General features: G+C 52.9%; 2 protein-coding genes and 1 pseudogene across 6 annotated transcripts in view; all 3 read right to left on the reverse strand.

Moving 5' to 3' along the window:
* Positions 1 to 13621, reverse strand: part of LOC139538548 (ras-associated and pleckstrin homology domains-containing protein 1-like) — a 187114-nt gene extending 173493 nt beyond the window's left edge. For all 5 annotated transcript variants that reach the window (XR_011667756.1, XR_011667757.1, XM_071340710.1 and 2 more), the window contains exon 1: positions 13412 to 13621. The gene's annotated coding sequence lies outside the window, so the exon portion shown is untranslated. The remainder of the gene's footprint in view (positions 1 to 13411) is intronic.
* LOC139538179 (death-inducer obliterator 1-like) lies at positions 9845 to 10542 on the reverse strand (the record flags this gene model as incomplete). Its single annotated transcript, XM_071340051.1, has 2 exons — positions 9845 to 10028; positions 10079 to 10542. Coding segments are annotated over 2 exons (648 nt in total), but the record flags the coding sequence as incomplete, so codon positions are not given.
* On the reverse strand, positions 11215 to 12096 carry LOC139538220 (S-antigen protein-like; annotated as a pseudogene).
* Positions 13622 to 17699: the final 4078 nt, after the last annotated feature.

Below are 17699 nucleotides of genomic sequence, written 5' to 3' on the forward strand. Positions count from 1 at the left end.
CTAGATGTCTATAGATCCCTCTGACCCCCCCACAACAGAGACCAGCTAGATGTCTATAGATCCCTCTGACCCCCCCACAACAGAGACCAGCTAGATGTCTATAGATCCCTCTGACCCCCCCACAACAGAGACCAGCTAGATGTCTATAGATCCCTCTGACCCCCCCCACAACAGACCAGCTAGATGTCTATAGATCCCTCTGACCCCCCCCCCCCCCCACAACAGACCAGCTAGATGTCTATAGATCCCTCTGACCCCCCCACAACAGACCAGCTAGATGTCTATAGATCCCTCTGACCCCCCCCCACAACAGAGACCAGCTAGATGTCTATAGATCCCTCTGACCCCCCCACAACAGAGACCAGCTAGATGTCTATAGATCCCTCTGACACCCCCCCCCCCCCACAACAGAGACCAGCTAGATGTCTATAGATCCCTCTGACCCCCCCACAACAGAGACCAGCTAGATGTCTATAGATCCCTCTGACCCCCCCACAACAGAGACCAGCTAGATGTCTATAGATCCCTCTGACCCCCCCACAACAGACCAGCTAGATGTCTATAGATCCCTCTGACCCCCCCACAACAGACCAGCTAGATGTCTATAGATCCCTCTGACCCCCCCACAACAGAGACCAGCTAGATGTCTATAGATCCCTCTGACCCCCCCCACAACAGACCAGCTAGATGTCTATAGATCCCTCTGACCCCCCCCCCACAACAGACCAGCTAGATGTCTATAGATCCCTCTGACCCCCCCACAACAGAGACCAGCTAGATGTCTATAGATCCCTCTGACCCCCCCACAACAGAGACCAGCTAGATGTCTATAGATCCCTCTGACCCCCCCCCCCCCCCCCACAACAGAGACCAGCTAGATGTCTATAGATCCCTCTGACCCCCCCACAACAGACCAGCTAGATGTCTATAGATCCCTCTGACCCCCCCACAACAGACCAGCTAGATGTCTATAGATCCCTCTGACCCCCCCCACAACAGACCAGCTAGATGTCTATAGATCCCTCTGACCCCCCCCACAACAGACCAGCTAGATGTCTATAGATCCCTCTGACCCCCCCACAACAGACCAGCTAGATGTCTATAGATCCCTCTGACCCCCCCACAACAGACCAGCTAGATGTCTATAGATCCCTCTGACCCCCCCACAACAGACCAGCTAGATGTCTATAGATCCCTCTGACCCCCCCACAACAGACCAGCTAGATGTCTATAGATCCCTCTGACCCCCCCACAACAGACCAGCTAGATGTCTATAGATCCCTCTGACCCCCCCCACAACAGAGACCAGCTAGATGTCTATAGATCCCTCTGACCCCCCCACAACAGAGACCAGCTAGATGTCTATAGATCCCTCTGACCCCCCCCCCCCCCACAACAGAGACCAGCTAGATGTCTATAGATCCCTCTGACCCCCCCACAACAGAGACCAGCTAGATGGCTATAGATCCCTCTGACCCCCCCCCCCCCACAACAGAGACCAGCTAGATGTCTATAGATCCCTCTGACCCCCCCACAACAGAGACCAGCTAGATGTCTATAGATCCCTCTGACCCCCCCCCCCCCACAACAGACCAGCTAGATGTCTATAGATCCCTCTGACCCCCCCCCCCCCCCACAACAGACCAGCTAGATGTCTATAGATCCCTCTGACCCCCCCACAACAGACCAGCTAGATGTCTATAGATCCCTCTGACCCCCCCACAACAGAGACCAGCTAGATGTCTATAGACCCCTCTGACCCCCCCACAACAGAGACCAGCTAGATGTCTATAGATCCCTCTGACCCCCCCCACAACAGAGACCAGCTAGATGTCTATAGATCCCTCTGACCCCCCCACAACAGAGACCAGCTAGATGTCTATAGATCCCTCTGACCCCCCCCCCCCCCCACAACAGAGACCAGCTAGATGTCTATAGATCCCTCTGACCCCCCCCCCCCCCCCACAACAGAGACCAGCTAGATGTCTATAGATCCCTCTGACCCCCCCCCCACAACAGAGACCAGCTAGATGTCTATAGATCCCTCTGACCCCCCCACAACAGACCAGCTAGATGTCTATAGATCCCTCTGACCCCCCCACAACAGACCAGCTAGATGTCTATAGATCCCTCTGACCCCCCCCACAACAGAGACCAGCTAGATGTCTATAGATCCCTCTGACCCCCCCACAACAGAGACCAGCTAGATGTCTATAGATCCCTCTGACCCCCCCACAACAGAGACCAGCTAGATGTCTATAGATCCCTCTGACCCCCCCCCACAACAGACCAGCTAGATGTCTATAGATCCCTCTGACCCCCCCACAACAGAGACCAGCTAGATGTCTATAGATCCCTCTGACCCCCCCCCCACCCCCACAACAGAGACCAGCTAGATGTCTATAGATCCCTCTGACCCCCCCACAACAGAGACCAGCTAGATGTCTATAGATCCCTCTGACCCCCCCCACAACAGACCAGCTAGATGTCTATAGATCCCTCTGACCCCCCCACAACAGACCAGCTAGATGTCTATAGATCCCTCTGACCCCCCCCACAACAGACCAGCTAGATGTCTATAGATCCCTCTGACCCCCCCCACAACAGACCAGCTAGATGTCTATAGATCCCTCTGACCCCCCCCACAACAGACCAGCTAGATGTCTATAGATCCCTCTGACCCCCCCACAACAGAGACCAGCTAGATGTCTATAGATCCCTCTGACCCCCCCACAACAGACCAGCTAGATGTCTATAGATCCCTCTGACCCCCCCACAACAGAGACCAGCTAGATGTCTATAGATCCCTCTGACCCCCCCACAACAGAGACCAGCTAGATGTCTATAGATCCCTCTGACCCCCCCCACAACAGACCAGCTAGATGTCTATAGATCCCTCTGACCCCCCCCCCACAACAGACCAGCTAGATGTCTATAGATCCCTCTGACCCCCCCCCACAACAGACCAGCTAGATGTCTATAGATCCCTCTGACCCCCCCCCACAACAGACCAGCTAGATGTCTATAGATCCCTCTGACCCCCCCCCCACAACAGACCAGCTAGATGTCTATAGATCCCTCTGACCCCCCCACAACAGACCAGCTAGATGTCTATAGATCCCTCTGACCCCCCCCCACAACAGAGACCAGCTAGATGTCTATAGATCCCTCTGACCCCCCCCCAACAGACCAGCTAGATGTCTATAGATCCCTCTGACCCCCCCACAACAGACCAGCTAGATGTCTATAGATCCCTCTGACCCCCCCACAACAGAGACCAGCTAGATGTCTATAGATCCCTCTGACCCCCCCCCCCCCCACCACAACAGACCAGCTAGATGTCTATAGATCCCTCTGACCCCCCCACAACAGAGACCAGCTAGATGTCTATAGATCCCTCTGACCCCCCCACAACAGACCAGCTAGATGTCTATAGATCCCTCTGACCCCCCCCACAACAGACCAGCTAGATGTCTATAGATCCCTCTGACCCCCCCCACAACAGACCAGCTAGATGTCTATAGATCCCTCTGACCCCCCCCCCCCCCCACAACAGAGACCAGCTAGATGTCAATAGATCCCTCTGACCCCCCCACAACAGACCAGCTAGATGTCTATAGATCCCTCTGACCCCCCCCCCACAACAGACCAGCTAGATGTCTATAGATCCCTCTGACCCCCCCCCCCCACAACAGACCAGCTAGATGTCTATAGATCCCTCTGACCCCCCCACAACAGACCAGCTAGATGTCTATAGATCCCTCTGACCCCCCCCCCCCCCACAACAGAGACCAGCTAGATGTCTATAGATCCCTCTGACCCCCCCACAACAGACCAGCTAGATGTCTATAGATCCCTCTGACCCCCCCCCCCACAACAGAGACCAGCTAGATGTCTATAGATCCCTCTGACCCCCCCACAACAGAGACCAGCTAGATGTCTATAGATCCCTCTGACCCCCCCCACAACAGACCAGCTAGATGTCTATAGATCCCTCTGACCCCCCCCACAACAGACCAGCTAGATGTCTATAGATCCCTCTGACCCCCCCCACAACAGACCAGCTAGATGTCTATAGATCCCTCTGACCCCCCCCACAACAGACCAGCTAGATGTCTATAGATCCCTCTGACCCCCCCACAACAGAGACCAGCTAGATGTCTATAGATCCCTCTGACCCCCCCACAACAGACCAGCTAGATGTCTATAGATCCCTCTGACCCCCCCACAACAGACCAGCTAGATGTCTATAGATCCCTCTGACCCCCCCACAACAGAGACCAGCTAGATGTCTATAGATCCCTCTGACCCCCCCCACAACAGACCAGCTAGATGTCTATAGATCCCTCTGACCCCCCCACAACAGACCAGCTAGATGTCTATAGATCCCTCTGACCCCCCCACAACAGAGACCAGCTAGATGTCTATAGATCCCTCTGACCCCCCCACAACAGAGACCAGCTAGATGTCTATAGATCCCTCTGACCCCCCCCCACAACAGACCAGCTAGATGTCTATAGATCCCTCTGACCCCCCCCCCACAACAGACCAGCTAGATGTCTATAGATCCCTCTGACCCCCCCCCCACAACAGACCAGCTAGATGTCTATAGATCCCTCTGACCCCCCCCCACAACAGACCAGCTAGATGTCTATAGATCCCTCTGACCCCCCCACAACAGACCAGCTAGATGTCTATAGATCCCTCTGACCCCCCCACAACAGACCAGCTAGATATCTATAGATCCCTCTGACCCCCCCACAACAGAGACCAGCTAGATGTCTATAGATCCCTCTGACCCCCCCACAACAGACCAGCTAGATGTCTATAGATCCCTCTGACCCCCCCACAACAGACCAGCTAGATGTCTATAGATCCCTCTGACCCCCCCACAACAGACCAGCTAGATGTCTATAGATCCCTCTGACCCCCCCACAACAGAGACCAGCTAGATGTCTATAGATCCCTCTGACCCCCCCCACAACAGAGACCAGCTAGATGTCTATAGATCCCTCTGACCCCCCCACAACAGAGACCAGCTAGATGTCTATAGATCCCTCTGACCCCCCCACAACAGAGACCAGCTAGATGTCTATAGATCCCTCTGACCCCCCCCCCCCCACAACAGACCAGCTAGATGTCTATAGATCCCTCTGACCCCCCCACAACAGACCAGCTAGATGTCTATAGATCCCTCTGACCCCCCCCACAACAGACCAGCTAGATGTCTATAGATCCCTCTGACCCCCCCACAACAGACCAGCTAGATGTCTATAGATCCCTCTGACCCCCCCCCCACAACAGACCAGCTAGATGTCTATAGATCCCTCTGACCCCCCCCCCCACAACAGACCAGCTAGATGTCTATAGATCCCTCTGACCCCCCCCCCCACAACAGACCAGCTAGATGTCTATAGATCCCTCTGACCCCCCCACAACAGACCAGCTAGATGTCTATAGATCCCTCTGACCCCCCCACAACAGACCAGCTAGATGTCTATAGATCCCTCTGACCCCCCCCACAACAGACCAGCTAGATGTCTATAGATCCCTCTGACCCCCCCACAACAGACCAGCTAGATGTCTATAGATCCCTCTGACCCCCCCCACAACAGACCAGCTAGATGTCTATAGATCCCTCTGACCCCCCCCCAACAGACCAGCTAGATGTCTATAGATCCCTCTGACCCCCCCCCCCACAACAGAGACCAGCTAGATGTCTATAGATCCCTCTGACCCCCCCACAACAGACCAGCTAGATGTCTATAGATCCCTCTGACCCCCCCCACAACAGACCAGCTAGATGTCTATAGATCCCTCTGACCCCCCCCCCACAACAGAGACCAGCTAGATGTCTATAGATCCCTCTGACCCCCCCACAACAGAGACCAGCTAGATGTCTATAGATCCCTCTGACCCCCCCCACAACAGACCAGCTAGATGTCTATAGATCCCTCTGACCCCCCCACAACAGACCAGCTAGATGTCTATAGATCCCTCTGACCCCCCCCCCCCCCCCCCCACAACAGACCAGCTAGATGTCTATAGATCCCTCTGACCCCCCCACAACAGACCAGCTAGATGTCTATAGATCCCTCTGACCCCCCCACAACAGAGACCAGCTAGATGTCTATAGATCCCTCTGACCCCCCCCCCCCACAACAGAGACCAGCTAGATGTCTATAGATCCCTCTGACCCCCCCCCCACCCCCACAACAGAGACCAGCTAGATGTCTATAGATCCCTCTGACCCCCCCACAACAGAGACCAGCTAGATGTCAATAGATCCCTCTGACCCCCCCACAACAGACCAGCTAGATGTCTATAGATCCCTCTGACCCCCCCCACAACAGACCAGCTAGATGTCTATAGATCCCTCTGACCCCCCCACAACAGACCAGCTAGATGTCTATAGATCCCTCTGACCCCCCCACAACAGACCAGCTAGATGTCTATAGATCCCTCTGACCCCCCCCACAACAGACCAGCTAGATGTCTATAGATCCCTCTGACCCCCCCACAACAGACCAGCTAGATGTCTATAGATCCCTCTGACCCCCCCACAACAGACCAGCTAGATGTCTATAGATCCCTCTGACCCCCCCACAACAGACCAGCTAGATGTCTATAGATCCCTCTGACCCCCCCCACAACAGACCAGCTAGATGTCTATAGATCCCTCTGACCCCCCCCCCCCCACAACAGAGACCAGCTAGATGTCTATAGATCCCTCTGACCCCCCCCCAACAGACCAGCTAGATGTCTATAGATCCCTCTGACCCCCCCACAACAGACCAGCTAGATGTCTATAGATCCCTCTGACCCCCCCCACAACAGACCAGCTAGATGTCTATAGATCCCTCTGACCCCCCCCACAACAGAGACCAGCTGTGTCAGACGAGGATGGAAGGATGCACTGATGACAAATGCCTGTTATACTTTTTTGAGACGGAGGGGGAAAAAAATCTATTTTTAAAAACGCACATTTTCTCATCTCCTCCCACCTGCATGTGCTGCCATAGAAATAGAAGGAATAGAACAGGTATCCCCATTCAATTCAATGATGCAGCCATTGCGAGTGTACCCGTAGGAGTAAAGCAGGAAGTACAAAACAGGAAGTGCTAATATGCACTACTGTTCACAAGTTTGGGGTCACTTAGAAAAGTCCTTGTTTTGAAAGAAAACACATTTTTTGTCCATTAAAATAATATTGAATTGATCAGAAATACGCTGTAGAGATTGATAATGTTGTAAAGGACTATTGTAGCTGGAAACGGCTGATTTTTTATGGAATATCTACAGAGGCCCATTATCAGCAACCATCACTCCTGTGTTCCAATGGCACGTTGTGTTAGCTAATCCAAGTTTATCATTTTAAAAGGCTAATTGATCATTCGAAAACCCTTTTGCACAGCTGAAAACTGTTCTGATTAAAGAAGCAATAAAATTGGCCTTCTTTAGACTAGTTGAGTATCTGAAGCATCTGCGTTTGTGGGTTTGATTACAGTCTCAAAATGGCCAGAAACGAAGACCTTTCTTCCAAAACTCGTCAGTCTCTATTCTATTCTTGAGAAACAGCCGCCTCACAAGTCCTCAACTGGCAGCTTCATTAAATAGTACCCGCAAAACACCAGTCTCAACGTCAACAGTGAAGAGGCGACTCCGGGACGCTGTTTTTAATGTTAAAAAATGATTTTTAACCCTTGAGACATGGATTGTGTATGTGTGCCATTCAGAGGGTGAATGAGCAAGACAAAAGATTGAAGTGCCTTTGAACAGGGTATGGTAGTAGGTGCCAGGTACACCAGTTTGTGTCAAGAACTGCAACGCTGCTGGGTTTTTCCATACTCAACAAATTCCTGTGTGTATCAAGAACGGTCCTCCACCCAAAGGACATCCAGCCAACCTGACACAACTGTGGGAAGCATCCCTGTGGAACGCTTTCAGCAGTCCATGCCCTGACGAATTGAGGCTGTTGAGGGCAAATGAGGGGAGGGGGGGGTGCAACTCTATATTAGGTAGGTGTTCTTAATGTTTCGTCCCCTCAGTGTATATTTATGTAGGTCTATCTGATAGAGTTGTCTCCCCTACCTGACACAAAGGAAAGAGGACACACATAGCAAATGTTCACATACAATCACTGGAGAGATTCATCACTGTATCCAACGCAATACAGCACAGCTGTACCAGAAGTGGCCCATACTCTCTGGGGGCCCCCATACTCTCTGGGGGCCCCCATACTCTCTGGGCCCCATACTCTCTGGGGGCCCCCATACTCTCTGGGGGCCCCCATACTCTCTGGGGGCCCCCATACTCTCTGGGGGCCCCCATACTCTCTGGGCCCCATACTCTCTGGGGGGCCATACTCTCTGGCCCCCATACTCTCTGGGGGGCCATACTCTCTGGCCCCCATACTCTCTGGGGGGCCATACTCTCTGGGCCCCATACTCTCTGGGCCCCATACTCTCTGGGGCCCCATACTCTCTGGGGCCACATACTCTCTGGGCCCCCATACTCTCTGGGCCCCATACTCTCTGGGCCCCATACTCTCTGGGCCCCATACTCTATGGGCCCCATACTCTCTGGCCCCATACTCTCTGGCCCCATACTCTCTGGCCCCATACTCTCTGGCCCCCATACTCTCTGGGGGGCCATACTCTCTGGGGGGCCATACTCTCTGGCCCCCATACTCTCTGGGCCCCATACTCTCTGGGCCCCATATTCTCTGGCCCCCATACTCTCTGGGGGGCCATACTCTCTGGGGGGCCATACTCTCTGGCCCCCATACTCTCTGGGGGGCCATACTCTCTGGCCCCCATACTCTCTGGGGGGCCATACTCTCTGGGCCCCATACTCTCTGGGCCCCATACTCTCTGGGGCCCCATACTCTCTGGGGCCCCCATACTCTCTGGGCCCCCATACTCTCTGGGCCCCCATACTCTCTGGGCCCCATACTCTCTGGGCCCCATACTCTCTGGGCCCCATACTCTCTGGCCCCCATACTCTCTGGGGGGCCATACTCTCTGGCCCCCATACTCTCTGGGGGGCCATACTCTCTGGCCCCCATACTCTCTGGGGGGCCATACTCTCTGGGCCCCATACTCTCTGGGGCCCCATACTCTCTGGGGCCCCATACTCTCTGGGGCCCCATACTCTCTGGGGCCCCATACTCTCTGGGGCCCCATACTCTCTGGGGCCCCATACTCTCTGGGCCCCCATACTCTCTGGGCCCCATACTCTCTGGGCCCCATACTCTATGGGCCCCATACTCTATGGGCCCCGTACTCTCTGGCCCCGTACTCTCTGGCCCCATACTCTCTGGCCCCATACTCTCTGGCCCCATACTCTCTGGCCCCCATACTCTCTGGGGGGCCATACTCTCTGGGGGGCCATACTCTCTGGCCCCCATACTCTCTGGGCCCCATACTCTCTGGGCCCCATACTCTCTGGCCCCCATACTCTCTGGGGGGCCATACTCTCTGGCCCCCATACTCTCTGGGGGGCCATACTCTCTGGCCCCCATACTCTCTGGGGGGCCATACTCTCTGGGCCCCATACTCTCTGGGCCCCATACTCTCTGGGCCCCATACTCTCTGGGCCCCATACTCTCCCCATACTCTCTGGGGCCCCATACTCTCTGGGGCCCCATACTCTCTGGGGCCCCATACTCTCTGGGGCCCCATACTCTCTGGGGCCCCCATACTCTCTTGGCCCCCATACTCTCTGGGCCCCCATACTCTCTGGGCCCCCATACTCTCTGGCCCCATACTCTCTGGGCCCCATACTCTCTGGGCCCCATACTCTCTGGGCCCCATACTCTCTGGCCCCCATACTCTCTGGGCCCCATACTCTCTGGCCCCCATACTCTCTGGGGGGCCATACTCTCTGGCCCCCATACTCTCTGGGGGGCCATACTCTCTGGCCCCCATACTCTCTGGGGGGCCATACTCTCTGGGCCCCATACTCTCTGGGCCCCATACTCTCTGGGCCCCATACTCTCTGGGCCCCATACTCTCTGGGGGGCCATACTCTCTGGGGGGCCATACTCTCTGGCCCCCATACTCTCTGGCCCCCATACTCTCTGGGCCCCATACTCTCTGGGCCCCATACTCTCTGGGCCCCATACTCTCTGGGCCCCATACTCTCTGGCCCCATACTCTCTGGCCCCATACTCTCTGGGCCCCATACTCTCTGGGGGGCCATACTCTCTGGCCCCCATACTCTCTGGCCCCCATACTCTCTGGGCCCCATACTCTCTGGGCCCCATACTCTCTGGGCCCCATACTCTCTGGCCCCATACTCTCTGGGGGCCCATACTCTCTGGGCCCCATACTCTCTGGGCCCCATACTCTCTGGCCCCATACTCTCTGGCCCCATACTCTCTGGGCCCCATACTCTCTGGGGGGCCATACTCTCTGGGCCCCATACTCTCTGGGCCCCATACTCTCTGGGCCCCATACTCTCTGGCCCCATACTCTCTGGGCCCATACTCTCTGGCCCCATACTCTCTGGGCCCCATACTCTCTGGGGGGCCATACTCTCTGGGCCCCATACTCTCTGGGCCCCATACTCTCTGGGCCCCATACTCTCTGGGCCCCATACTCTCTGGCCCCCATACTCTCTGGGGGGCCATACTCTCTGGCCCCCATACTCTCTGGGGGGCCATACTCTCTGGCCCCCATACTCTCTGGGGGGCCATACTCTCTGGGCCCCATACTCTCTGGGCCCCATACTCTCTGGGGCCCCATACTCTCTGGGGCCCCATACTCTCTGGGGCCCCCATACTCTCTGGGGCCCCCATACTCTCTGGGCCCCCATACTCTCTGGGGCCCCCATACTCTCTGGGCCCCATACTCTCTGGGCCCCATACTCTCTGGGCCCCATACTCTCTGGGCCCCATACTCTCTGGCCCCCATACTCTCTGGGGGGCCATACTCTCTGGCCCCCATACTCTCTGGGGGGCCATACTCTCTGGCCCCCATACTCTCTGGGGGGCCATACTCTCTGGGCCCCATACTCTCTGGGCCCCATACTCTCTGGGCCCCATACTCTCTGGGCCCCATACTCTCTGGCCCCCATACTCTCTGGGGGGCCATACTCTCTGGCCCCCATACTCTCTGGGCCCCATACTCTCTGGGCCCCATACTCTCTGGGCCCCATACTCTCTGGGCCCCATACTCTCTGGGCCCCATACTCTCTGGCCCCATACTCTCTGGGCCCCATACTCTCTGGCCCCATACTCTCTGGGCCCATACTCTCTGGCCCCATACTCTCTGGGGGGCCATACTCTCTGGGGGGCCATACTCTCTGGGCCCCATACTCTCTGGGCCCCATACTCTCTGGGCCCATACTCTCTGGGCCCATACTCTCTGGGCCCCATACTCTCTGGCCCCATACTCTCTGGCCCCATACTCTCTGGGCCCCATACTCTCTGGGCCCCATACTCTCTGGGCCCCATACTCTCTGGCCCCATACTCTCTGGCCCCCATACTCTCTGGGCCCCATACTCTCTGGGCCCCATACTCTCTGGGCCCCATACTCTCTGGGCCCCATACTCTCTGGGCCCCATACTCTCTGGGCCCCATACTCTCTGGCCCCCATACTCTCTGGGCCCCATACTCTCTGGGCCCCATACTCTCTGGCCCCATACTCTCTGGGCCCCATACTCTCTGGGCCCCATACTCTCTGGGCCCCATACTCTCTGGGCCCCATACTCTCTGGGCCCCATACTCTCTGGCCCCCATACTCTCTGGCCCCCATACTCTCTGGGCCCCATACTCTCTGGGCCCCATACTCTCTGGGCCCCATACTCTCTGGCCCCATACTCTCTGGCCCCATACTCTCTGGGCCCCATACTCTCTGGGCCCCATACTCTCTGGGCCCCATACTCTCTGGCCCCATACTCTCTGGGCCCCATACTCTCTGGGCCCCATACTCTCTGGGCCCCATACTCTCTGGGCCCCATACTCTCTGGGCCCCATACTCTCTGGGCCCCATACTCTCTGGGCCCCATACTCTCTGGGCCCCATACTCTCTGGGCCCCATACTCTCTGGCCCCATACTCTCTGGGCCCCATACTCTGGCCCCCATACTCTCTGGGCCCCATACTCTCTGGGCCCCATACTCTCTGGGCCCCATACTCTCTGGGCCCCATACTCTCTGGGCCCCATACTCTCTGGGCCCCATACTCTCTGGCCCCCATACTCTCTGGCCCTACTGTGAAAGGTGGATGTAGCAGATGCAGAGATCAGGGTGTAGAATGTAACCTACATATGTTTATGACATTAACCCCTTCAGCCAATAAAAACAACCATTTTGTGGGATTAGGCTGCTCCAGAATTACATTACAACTAGCATGTGTTAGTCTGGGGAAATTGCGGATTATCAAACTAGATCCTCATTCTCTAGTTAGAAAAGCTGAGTGTGGAGGGCAGCGTGACACCCTGAGATAAAGTAAACCCGGCACTACGTCATCATTTACCGGGGATGCTTGTCTATAAAAAAAATTAAAAAATCCGACCATATACCTACATTTTAGGCACATGCTGAGCATCAGACAGGCCTGTCATCAGACTGAGGCAAGGCAACATCACTACAGTACCACTAAACCAGCCTAATATACATTTGGTAAAGATTGACAGTTTGTTGAGGAGAATAAAAAAAATAAAAAAAAGTGGCCTATTCGGTATTGCGTCCGACAAGAACCAACAGTTCTGCGATGAGAATGTGGAAATTACAGGGTGTCAAATCCACGAACATTTAACACGGGAACGAGAACACGCCCATGTCAATGCCTCGCCACGCCTTGATCATCTGTGTATGTCTAATTAAGAATTTGCATTCATGGGAGACAAAACGCTAGGAACATGTTCCCGAATTAGGGCTAGGATACTAAATGGAAACCTTTATTTGGCATGATTCTCTACGGCAATAGTGTTCACAGGCCAGGAACCATCCAAGGCTTTCTCTCTGTGCTTGTCCCTCCTGCGGCATAAACTACATATTCAATTTAGCCTGAAAACGTCTTTGCCAGCTGCAGATGCCTTCAATTCTAATCTGCTGCCTTGGTTGAAATGCATGAACATGGTAGCCTGGTAGCCTAGTCTCCTAGTGCATTTTCGGCCTAGCGATAAATCCATGTTTATTATTGCATTCAAAATGTGCCATTTGTGTTTCCAAATGTCTCAAGATCTCACCGCTGTAGAAATATAGGATATTTCATGGTAGCCTGATGTGGTAATCCGATATAATAGTGTAACATTCAACATTGTACAGCATTGTAACTGAACAGCCTCCAATAAATCAATGCAATGTACATCTGAGATCATTTAGCAAATGCAGCGCTAGAAATTTGGCTAGAAAATAAAGGTGGCTTTAACGAGAGAGAAAGTAAACGCATAACGTTACTTACTGTCACAAATCCAGAACGTTTTCCTCCGAAATCCAACGTAAAACTGGTAGGCTTTAAATGTGTCGCAAATCCGGGTGTCAAGGCAATATTGTGGTCTCAGTCGGTGTTCAGAAGAGAACGGTTTTCACCGCCGTAACTGGCTCACTGCTCCATTCTGGGAAAATCAACCGGGAGTGCGCCTAGATGGGATGCGCGTTCCCGAATTCCTGTTTCCTGTCCAGCCCGAAACCAACCCTGCAATCAGCCTCGACCAATCAACCAACCCTACAATCATTCTTGACCAATCAACCAAACCAAGCTAAAACAAACGCAATTTATTTGATAGGCAATCGTATTGATAGGCAATCGTACACTGGCCAGTTTATTAGGTACACCTCTCTGGAAATGAATCGCTCCTACAGAGAGGGAGTCACGTGGCCGTAGCTTGCGTTATACAGCAGGCAGACGGGCGTAAAGGCCTTCAGGTAAAGAGCTGTCTCTGGTGTGAAGTGGATGGAGTACAGGGTTTAGCTCTCAGGGAGCCTGAAAGAGAGTTTGACTTGGAAAAAGTGTCATATTTTCAAGAAGGAGTCAGGAAATTGGTTAAAGGAGAAGGATTGGAGTGAAAAAGAGAGGAGGTTGAAAAAGACAAGAGGATGAGTTTGAATCTGTTGAAGTTGACAATAACAAGGGATGAGGGAACATTGGTGTCAAGTTCAAACAGAGTGAGCCGGACACCAGTTTGAGTTCTGGAGGTGAAATGGGTAGAAGGTGAGGAGCCCGAGCATTGCATTGATGGACATGATAAAGATACAGTTGAAGTCGGAAGATTACATAAACTGAGTTTAAATGTATTTGTCTAAGGTGTTTCACAATTCCTGACATTTAATCCTAGTAAAAATTCCCTGTCTCAGGTCAGTTAGGATCACCACTTTATTTTATTAAGAATGAAATGTCAGAATAATAGTACAGTGGTTTTTCAGCTTTTATTTCTTTCATCTCAATCCCAGTGGGTCAGAAGTTTACATACACTCAATTAGTATTTGGTAGCATTGCCTTTAAATTGTTTTACTTGGGTCAAACATTTCGGGTAGCCTTCCACAAGCTTCCCACAATAAGTTGGGGGAATTTTGGCCCTATTTTTGTTTCATCAGACCAGAGGACATTTCTCAAAAAAGTACGATCTTTGTCCCCATGTGCAGTTGCAAACCGTACACTGGCTTTATTTATGGCGGTTTTGGAGCAGTGGCTTCTTCCTTGCTGAGCGGCCTTTCAGGTTATGTCGATTATAGGACTTGTTTTACTGTGGATATAGATACTTTTGTACCCATTTCCTCCAGCATCTTCACAAGGTCCTTTGCTGTTGTTCTGGGATTGATTTGCACTTTTCTCACCAAAGTACGTTCATCTCTAGGAGACAGAACGCGTCTCCTTCCTGAGCGGTATGACGGCTGCGTGGTCCCATGGTGTTTATACTTGCGTACTATTGTTTGTACAGATTAACGTGGTACCTTCAGGCGTCTGGAAATTGCTCCCAATGATGAACCAGACTTGTGGAGGTCTGCATTTTTTTTTCTGAGTTCTTGGCTGATTTCTTTTGTTTTTCCCATGATGTCAAGCAAAGAGGCACTGAGTTTGAAGGTAGGCCTTTAAATACATCCACAGGTACACCTCCAATTGACTCAAATGATGTCAATTAGCCTATCAGAAGCTTCTAAAGCCATGACATGATTTTCTGGAATTTTCCAAGCTGTTTAAAGGCACAGTCAACTTCGTGTATGTAAACTTCTCAACCACTGGAATTGTGATGCAGTGAATTCTAAGTAAAATAATCTCTGTGAACAATTGTTGGAAAAATTACTTGTGTCATGCACAAAGTAGATGTCTTAACCAACTGGCCAAAACTATAGTTTGTTAACAAGAAATTTGTGGAATGGTTGATAAACGAGTTTTAATGACTCCATCCCAAGTGTATGTAAACTTCCGACTTCAACTGTATGTTTCAGTCCAGTGAGAGTGATTTTTGAAGAGGGTGGAACCAGGTCTTTTGGCTGATCCATGGGTGGTCCATGGTCACCCAACACCAACTGGTAGAGTATGGAGGCCATGGTCACCCAGCACCAACTGTCAGAGTATAGAGGCCATGGTCACCCAGCACCAACTGTAAGAGTATAGAGGCCATGGTCACCCAGCACCAACTGTAAGAGTATAGAGGCCATGGTCACCCAGCACCAACTGTAAGAGTATAGAGGCCATGGTCACCCAGCACCAACTGTAAGAGTATAGAGGCCATGGTCACCCAGCACCAACTGGTAGAGTATAGAGGCCATGGTTACCCAGCACCAACTGGTAGAGTATAGAGGCCATGGTCACCCAGCACCAACTGTAAGAGTATAGAGGCCATGGTCACCCAGCACCAACTGGTAGAGTATAGAGGCCATGGTCACCCAGCACCAACTGTAAGAGTATAGAGGCCATGGTCACCCAGCACCAACTGTAAGAGTATAGAGGCCATGGTCACCCAGCACCAACTGTAAGAGTATAGAGGCCATGGTCACCCAGCACCAACTGGTAGAGTATAGAGACCATGGTCACCCAGCACCAACTGTAAGAGTATGGAGGCCATGGTCACCCAGCACCAACTGTAAGAGTATAGAGGCCATGGTCACCCAGCACCAACTGGTAGAGTATAGAGGCCATGGTCACCCAGCACCAACTGGTAGAGTATAGAGGCCATGGTCACCCAGCACCAACTGGTAGAGTATAGAGGCCATGGTCACCCAGCACCAACTGGTAGAGTATAGAGGCTATGGTCACCCAGCACCAACTGTAAGAGTATAGAGGCCATGGTCACCCAGCACCAACTGTAAGAGTATGGAGGCCATGGTCACCCAGCACCAACTGTAAGAGTATAGAGGCCATGGTCACCCAGCACCAACTGTAAGAGTATGGAGGCCATGGTCACCCAGCATCAACTGGTAGAGTATAGAGGCCATGGTCACCCAGCACCAACTGGTAGAGTATAGAGGCCATGGTCACCCAGCACCAACTGTAAGAGTATAGAGGCCATGGTCACCCTGCACCAACTGTAAGAGTATAGAGGCCATGGTCACCCAGCACCAACTGGTAGAGTATAGAGGCCATGGTCACCCTGCACCAACTGTAAGAGTATGGAGGCCATGGTCACCCAGCATCAACTGGTAGAGTATAGAGGCCATGGTCACCCAGCACCAACTGTAAGAGTATAGAGGCCATGGTCACCCTGCACCAACTGTAAGAGTATAGAGGCCATGGTCACCCAGCACCAACTGGTAGAGTATAGAGGCCATGGTCACCCTGCACCAACTGTAAGAGTATAGAGGCCACGGTCACCCTGCACCAACTGGTAGAGTATAGAGGCCATGGTCACCCTGCACCAACTGGTAGAGTATAGAGGCCATGGTCACCCTGCACCAACTGGTAGAGTATAGAGGCCATGGTCACCCTGCACCAACTGTAAGAGTATAGAGGCCATGGTCACCCAGCACCAACTGGTAGAGTATGGAGGCCATGGTCACCCTGCACCAACTGTAAGAGTATAGAGGCCACGGTCACCCAGCACCAACTGTAAGAGTATGGAGGCCATGGTCACCCTGCACCAACTGTAAGAGTACAGAGGCCATGGTCACCCAGCACCAACTGGTAGAGTATAGAGGCCATGGTCACCCAGCACCAACTGGTAGAGTATAGAGGCCATGGTCACCCAGCACCAACTGTAAGAGTATAGAGGCCATGGTCACCCAGCACCAACTGGTAGAGTATAGAGGCCATGGTCACCCAGCACCAACTGGTAGAGTATAGAGGCCATGGTCAACCAGCACCAACTGTAAGAGTATAGAGGCCATGGTCACCCAGCACCAACTGGTAGAGTATAGAGGCCATGGTCACCCAGCACCAACTGGTAGAGTATAGAGGCCATGGTCACCCTGCACCAACTGGTAGAGTATAGAGGCCATGGTCACCCAGCACCAACTGAGAGAGTATAGAGGCCATGGTCACCCAGCACCAACTGGTAGAGTCATTTTTCTTTGTTCTGTTAAACAGGTATGTGGTATAACACAAGCACATTATCTATACAAAATGTTAAATTGTTATCTGAGTGATACTTACCTTTTTTATGTTGAAATTGTAAAGTTCAAATGTTGAAATTGATCGAGTGTAAACTGTTAGCGATCTTGTCATAGAGATGACTGGATTTGCGGCTAAGCTAGGCATAGAATAACATAAGACAAAATGGCGCCGGCTAATATTCTGTTTCAACTTATTGATT

This window comes from Salvelinus alpinus, chromosome 14 (genome assembly GCF_045679555.1).
Source record: "Salvelinus alpinus chromosome 14, SLU_Salpinus.1, whole genome shotgun sequence".
Taxonomy (NCBI): domain Eukaryota; kingdom Metazoa; phylum Chordata; class Actinopteri; order Salmoniformes; family Salmonidae; genus Salvelinus; species Salvelinus alpinus.